The 7,346-nt window shown below is 53.9% G+C and overlaps 1 protein-coding gene across 1 annotated transcript; it reads right to left on the reverse strand.

Annotated features, from left to right (window-relative positions):
* Positions 1–311: 311 nt before the first annotated feature.
* Positions 312–5,248, reverse strand: TMOD4 (tropomodulin 4). The gene is made up of 8 exons (XM_049765995.1): positions 5,120–5,248; positions 4,189–4,345; positions 3,627–3,743; positions 1,820–1,909; positions 1,576–1,706; positions 1,191–1,298; positions 828–971; positions 312–482 (listed from the first exon to the last, which is right to left on the reverse strand). The coding sequence occupies exons 1-8, from the start codon at positions 5,240–5,242 to the stop codon at positions 312–314; spliced, it is 1,041 nt and encodes a 346-aa protein (XP_049621952.1). The 5' UTR covers positions 5,243–5,248.
* Between the last annotated feature and the right edge of the window lie 2,098 nt (positions 5,249–7,346).

Raw genomic sequence — 7,346 nt, forward strand, 5'->3', positions numbered from 1 at the left:
TGGCCTTTTAGGGGAGCTCAATTGCTCGCATCAATATGGCTTTGGGGGGCCATAGAGATAGCACAGCAGTAGGGCATTTGCCTTGCACTCAGCCAATCCAAGGCAGACGGTGGTTTGAATCCCGGCATCCCATGTGGTCCCCTGAGCCTGCCAGGAGTGACTTATGAGTGCAGAGTCAAGAGTAGCCCCTGAGCACTGTTGGGTTTAGACTCCCCCAAAAAATATGGCTTTGGCAGAGCCTCAGAGTTCTGGTCACTAGGCAACATCTGGAACTCAGGAAGACCCCAACTCAGGAAGTGCCCTCCTTGGCCTCAGACCCCGTCCCCAGGCCACTCACGAAGTTCATTGTTCCGGGTCATAGCCTGAGCTGCCCGGGCTCGGGGGCCTTGCTGGGTGAAGTGGTAGCCAAAGCGGACGATGGAAGGACATTGTTCGAGCACTGTAGCCATCTCCATCTCCACGGCATCTCCGGGCCACTGGCGCTGCGGTGGGGAGAGGACTGAGGTCATTCACACTTTTTGTTTGTTTTGTTTTTGTTTTGGGGCCACACCCAGTGAAGCTCAGGGGTTACTCCTGGCTATGTGCTCAGAAATCGCTCCTGGCTTGGGGGACCATATGGGATACTGGAGGATCGAACCGCGGTCCGTCCTAGGCTAGCGTGTGCAAGTCAGACGCCTTACCGCTTGCGCCACCGCTCCAACCCCCATTCACAGTCTTAGCTCTCCCCCAGCTCGGACTCCTGGTCCTCGGGGAGAGCACAGGGGCTGGTTTTGACATACAGACGGCCACCAGGAGAGAGGGAGGCAGGGCTGGCCGGAGACACTGGCCTGATTGTCCACGCGCAGCTCCGTGAGGGTGGCATTTTCCCGAACTGCCTTGAGCACAGCCATCAGCCCTGAGCTGCTGATGAAGTTGGATTCGACATTCAAAGTCTGGAGACTTCGATTCTCACGCAGCATGGCCGCCACCGCCTGGGGTGGAGGGTTAGGGTTAGGATCCTGGAACTTGGGGCCGGAGAGATAGCACGGTGGTAGTGTATTTGCCTTGCAAGCAGCCAACCCAGCACAGATGGTAGTTCGGATCCCAGCATCCCACATGGTCCCCCAAGCCTGCCAGGAGCAATTTGTGAGCACGGAGCCAGGAGTGACCGCTGTGTGCCGCCGGGTGGGAACCAAAAACCCGAGCCTTACGTTGGCTATGGGGTCTCCACTCTTAGTGGCTGCTAAACTGAAGCTCCGGACGTAGGTGTTTGTCTTCATCGCCTCACACAGCTCAGTCAGCGTGGCCATAGGGATGTCCTGTCAGGGGACAGGAGATAGAAGTCTCAGGAGCGAGGGCCGGAGAGATAGCACAGTGGTAGGGCATTCGCTTGGCATGCAGCTGATCCAGGAGAGATGGTGGTTCGAATCCCAACATCCCATAGGGTCCCCTGTGCCTGCCTGGAGTAATTTCTGAGTGCAGAGCCAGGAGGAACCCCTGAGCGCCTCTGGGTGTGGCCCCCAAACCAATCAAGCAATCAATCAACAAATAAAGCCGTGCCAGCAGCTCCCCAGGTGACGGATGTGACTCAGGTACCTGCATGTTATTGAGGTTCACTTCCGCCAAGTCCTTGTCGTTGCTGCGGACACTCTTCAGTATCTCCTCAATGTTTGTGGGGTTTGGGGGCTCATCGGGCACTGGCTTGTACTTGTCAGGCTGCACCACACCTAGGAGTGAGGCCAGGGAGGAAAGCGCCGCCCGCCTCAGTCTGGCCCCAGTATCCACTCCTCCGGCTTCTGCCCCGGGTCCCAGCTACCTCGCCCCAGGCCTCACGACTCACTGCTGATGCCTTCTGTGTTGCAGATTTCTCCACTGCAGATGGCGTCGTAGTATTGCTTGTTGCTCATGAGTGTATACATGCCCAGGATTGCTGGCGAGAGGAGACAGAGGGGGACAGAGTGAGAAGCACACACCTGGGGCCGGAGAGATAGCATGGAGGTACGGCATTTGCCTTGCATACAGAAGGACGGTGGTTCGAATCCCAGCGCCCTGTACGGTCCCCCGAGCCTGCCAGGAGCTATTTCTGAGCCTAGAGCCAGGAGGAGCCCCTGAGCGCTTCCGGGTGTGACCCCAAAATCAAAAGAGAGAGAAGCACACCCTATTCCAGGTCCCCAGTGACACCACTTTCTGAATCTGTCGCACTTTGTTTTCCCTTCTGTTTTTGGGAGTGGTGCTCGGGGTTACTCCTAGCTCTGCACTCGGGAATTACCAAGCAATGGCAGTGCTCAGCAATCCATATGGGATATCAGGGATTGAACCTAAGTAAACTGCATAAAAAACAAACGATGTGGGGCCGGAGAGATAGCATGGAGGTAAAGCGTTTGCCTTACATGCATAAGGTCATCGGTTCGAATCCCGGCGTCCCATATGGTCCCCCGTGCCTGCCAGGAGCAATTTCTGAGCATGAAGCCAGGAGTAACCCCTGAGCACTGCCGGGTGTGACCCAAAAATCACAAAAAAAAACAAACAAACAAACAAACAAAAAAAACGATGTAACTGCTCTCCTATCTCTCTACCTCCCTCTGTTGCACTTTATTTATTTATGTATTTGTTTTGTTTTATTTCCTATTCAGGCCACACCTGTGATGCTCAGAGCTTGCTTTTCTTGGGGTCACGCCCGGCAGCGCTCAGGGGTCACTCCTGGCTCTATGCTCAGAAATCGCTCCTGGCAGGCTCAGGGGACCATATGGGATGCTGAGATTTGAACCACTGTCCTGCATGCTAGGCAAATGCCCTACCTCCAGGCTCTCTCTCTGGCCCCCAGAGCTTGCTTTTGGCCCTGCACTCAGTGATCACTCCGGTGAGGTTTTGGGGACTATAGAGGCTGCTGGGAAACCGTATGTGCTGCTAGGGATTGAATTAGGTTGGCTGTATGCTATATATACTTCTCCCACTCTGCTCTCTCTCCAGCAAACTAACACTTTCGGACCTCTTTTATTATTTGACCTTGAAGGGCTGGGGGAGGAGATGCTCATAGGGCAGAAGTTCATGTCTGCAATACATGAGTTCACTTTTTTTTTTGTTTGTTTGTTTTGTTTTTGGGCCATACTTGGCATTGCTCAGGGGTTCCTCCTGGCTGTCTGCTCAGAAATAGCTCCTGGCAGGCCCGGGGGACCATATGGGACACCGGGATTCGAACCAACCACCTTTGGTCCTGGATCGGCTGCTTGCAAGGCAAACGCCGCTGTGCTGTCTCTCCGGGCCCCACATGAGTTCACTTTTAAATTCTCAGTGCTGGGGCCGGAGAGATAGCATAGTGGTAGGGCGTTTGCCTTGCATGCAGCCAGTCAGGACAGATAGTGGTTCAAATCTTGGCATCCCCAAAAGTCCCCCATGCCTGCCAGGAGCAATTTCTGAGCATAGAGCCAGGAGGAACCCCTTCGCACCGCCAGGCTTGGCCCCAAAACCAAAGTAAAATAAAAACAATAAAATAAACAAATAAGAACAAAACTGAATATATAAACCAATAGGAAAATGGAAAAACGACTCCCCGAGGCTCCTTCACACACCCAGTTCTGGGAGATTCTGGGTGTCCTCTCTGAGCGAGCCCTGCCCTGTCTCCTCCCTTGCCCCCCCCCACTGCCCACCTGCAATATCACACATCTCCGCGTCTGTGGCGTGGGCCAGCGCTTCCTCCAGCTCCGGCTCCAGCGTGATCTGCTCCTCCGCTGGGATCTCCCTCTTGGGCTGGATGAAGGGTTTTCCTGCGTGAAGAGGAAGATGGCTCAGAGAGCTTCTCCAAGGGGCCGGAGAGATAGCAAGGAGGTAGGGTGTTTGCCTTGCATGCAGAAGGACGATGATTCAAGTCTCGGCATCCCATATGGTCCCCCAGCCTACCAGGGGCGATTTCCGAGTGGAGAGCCAGGAGGAACCCCTGAGAGCAGCTGTCTGTGACCCAGAAACTGATCCATCGATAAATCAACCAATAAATAAAGTCTTAAAAAAAAAAAAAAAGCTCCAAGAATTAACCCTGGTGCTGCCGACTTCCCTCAGAGAAATTGGTAGGCCAGGAGGCCCGAGTGAACAACCCAAGGAAAGGGACACGCAGTTATGGAGAAGCTAAACTCCTAGCAGTCAGGATGGAAGGGGAGAGGGATGCTGGGGTTGGGGAAACCTTGGATTCAGGCCCTGATGTCCTGGCGTCTGTACCTTTCTTCTCCCCCGTGTAGGGCACCAAGTCATCCCGCTCCTTAACCTCTAGGGCCTGCTGTTCCAGGTACTGCAGAAGGGCTTCCCGGTCCAGCGGCCCCGTGGGGCTCTTTTTCGTCTGGTCACGCTGTCTCAGTCCAGCTGGCAGCAGCATATTCTTTACCAGGAGTTTTGGGAAGAAAGTTAGACCTGGGGCTCCCCCCGAAGAGTTCCAGGCATCGTCTTCTGGCTTTTGGGTCACACCCAGTGATGCTCAGGGGTTACTCCTAGCTCTCGCTCAGAAATCGCTCCTGACTTTGGGGGACCATATGGGATGCCAGGGATCGAACCCAGGTCTGTCCTGGGTCAGCCGCGTGCAAGGCAAATGCCCTACTGCTGCGCTATCACTCCAGCCCCTCCAGATATCATCTTTCTGGCCCTCTTCAGACTCCAGGAATGGGCCCTGAGCCAGAGAGAGAGAGTACGGTGGGTAGGGCCCCTGTAGCCAACCCAGGTTCAATCCCTGGTATCCTATTTGGTCCCCCAAGCCTGCCAGGAATGATTTCTGAGCGCAGAGCCAGAAGTAACCCCTGAGAATCACTGGGTATGATCCAAACCCCCACCCAAAATAAATCCTGATTGGAACTAGAGAGATAGCATGGAGGTAGAGCGTTTGCTTTGCATGCAAAAGGATGGTGGTTCGAATCCCGGCATCCCATATGGTCCCCTGAGCCTGCCAGGAGCGATTTCTGAGCGTAGAGCCAGGAGGAGCCCCTGAGCACTGCTGGGTTCGACCCCAAACCAAAATAAATAAATAAATAAATAAATAAATCCTGGTCATCGCCAGGTGGGCTCAAACCCTGCCCAAAAGTTCAGGTCCTAGAGATGACTCTGGTCTCAACCTCCTGGACCTCCTGCCTCTTCCCCAGGTTCCCTGCGCAGGGAGCCCTACCTCAGGGTCCATCTCTTGTAGCTCACAGTCCAGCTGCTCCAGCTCTTCGGGGCTCAGGGTCCTAAGGATCTCATCCTCATCAATGTCTCTGTACTTCTCCAGTTCTTTCTGATACGATGACATGGTGGATCTCACCCGGTCCCCTGCTTGTGGCACCCAGGGAGCCTGAGAGACATGGGGAGAGGAGTAAGATGCAGGAGAGACACATGCAGACACAAACACACACATGGGGAGGTGCAGAATAGTAACAGTTGTAATTGTAAATCAAGCTGATTCCAAACTGATTGATCTTTCTCTTTTTGTATTTGTTTTTGGTTTTTGGGTCACATCTGGCGGTGCTCAGAGGCTACTCCTGGCTCTACGGCTCAGAAGTCGCTCCTGGAAAGCTCAGGGGACCGACCTTATGGGATGCCAGGAATCGAACCATCACCGGTCCCTGGATTGGCTGCTTGCAAGGCAAACGCCCTACCGCTGTGCTCTCTTCGGCCCCAAGCTGATTGATCTAATTGCAATCAATCAATCAATTAGAATCTAATTAGAAATCAAGCTGGGTTTGGGAATATGAAGGTGACATTGTTGAATTCAAACCAGAATCTCTAGGGCCAGAGAGATAGCACAGTAGATAAGGTCCCAGACTTGGATAGAGCAGTTCTTTTTCGTTTGTTTGTTTGGGTCACATCTGTTGTGCTCAGGGGTCACTCCTGACCTGACTCTACGCTCAGAAATTGCTCCTGGCAGGCTCGGGGAACCATATGGGATGCCAGGATTCGAACCAACGTCCTTCTGCATGCAAGGCAAACACCCTACCTTTGTGCTATCTCTCCAGCCCCGCAATCAGTTCTATCTCTAACCATTTCTGAACACAGTCAGAAATAAGCCCTGAGTCTGTTAGGTGTGGTGCATGCAAACACACACACACACACACACACGCATGCACACACAACACGCGCACACACACACACACACATGCCTCTCCTACCCAAACAAAACCCAACTAAGCAAAACCCAAGCAAAAGTCTCCTTCCTGTTTCCTCAGCTCTGGGCCTTTGGCTAGGGAGGCCAAGTAGTGAATACTACGCTGGATTATTTTCCTATTGTCCACAGGAAACTCATGCAGCAGAGGCCCTCCCGCGTAATGGCACACCTCCCTGCCTCCTTTCCTAGCACAGCTGCCAGGGGCCCTGCCAACACCGCTGGCCCACTGCCCAGTTCCCATCGGAAGAAAGGGGGCAGCCGAGTGTCTCAGGGAAGTATTTCTAATCCCGTCCAGAACCCAGCATTTTCCTAGACGGCTCCAAGGAAGCTCTCAAGATTTGGGGTGGAGGGGACTCTCTTTCCTCACCCTCACTTCAAAGATCTCATTGTTTCCCCAAATCCTAAATCCGTAGGGGACCCCACAGTAGGGCCCTTGAGCATTTGCCTCGCAGGCAGCTGACCTGGGTTCAATCTCCGGCATCCCATATATAGGGTCCCCTGAGCCTGCCAGGAGCGATTTCTGAGTGCAGAGCCAGGAGTGACCCCTGAGCACCTCCGGGTGTGGCACCACCCCAAATAAAACTGAACAGAAAACTAAATCCTTAGGGAAAGCAAAACAAACGCTTAGGTGAAATGGGGGATTCCATGTCGGAAGACTTGGTGATACAATGTCCGGGGATAGGACTGAATATGTCCCTGGCTTTGGACGGAAAGGTGACACCGGACCGATGGAAATGCCATTTCTGTAAGGTGACTTTTCCCCCAAAACAGTGAACCTCAGTAATTATGCAGGATCCTCCACAATATGAAACACACACGCAAGCCACACACACACACATGCCAAAGTGACCCTAAGACTTTTCCTAAAGCGTGTGCTATTCACACTACAATGTGGGTGGCAGCAAAGGGAGAGGACAGACAGCGGCAGCAGAGTGACAGGGACACACTGTGTGTCCTCAACAGGAGACACTCCTTCCTGCCTTCTCCTCGCCCAGCAAGCCTTGAACCCCAGACACTACGTACCCGTCCAGGAGGCCACCTCCTTTCTCGCCACCCCTCCTGTCGGCCGCTCCGTCTCTCCTGGAGCCACCGTGTCCGCAGCAGGAGGAGGCCGAGCGCGGGGAGGAGTGGGGGAACAGTGAGCTCAGCATTTTATTATTTTAGTTCAGGCCAGGTGGGGGTACTGGGAGATCACATATACACAGCCCCCATCCTCTGCCCAGCCGAGAGCCTCTAGTGGCCACTGGGCACT

The sequence above is a fragment of the Suncus etruscus genome, chromosome 19, assembly GCF_024139225.1.
Source record: "Suncus etruscus isolate mSunEtr1 chromosome 19, mSunEtr1.pri.cur, whole genome shotgun sequence".
NCBI lineage: Eukaryota > Metazoa > Chordata > Mammalia > Eulipotyphla > Soricidae > Suncus > Suncus etruscus.

Coding starts and splice junctions, on each gene's coding strand:
- TMOD4 (XM_049765995.1), bottom strand. CDS start 5,242: ATGTCATCGTATCAGAAAGAACTGGAGAAGTACAGAGACATTGATGAG. Junction 4,346..5,119: donor TACAAGAGATGGACCCTGAG/GTAGGGCTCCCT, acceptor CTCCTGGTAAAG/AATATGCTGCTGCCAGCTGG. Junction 1,910..3,626: donor GGAGATGTGTGATATTGCAG/GTGGGCAGTGGG, acceptor TCCTCTCGCCAG/CAATCCTGGGCATGTATACA.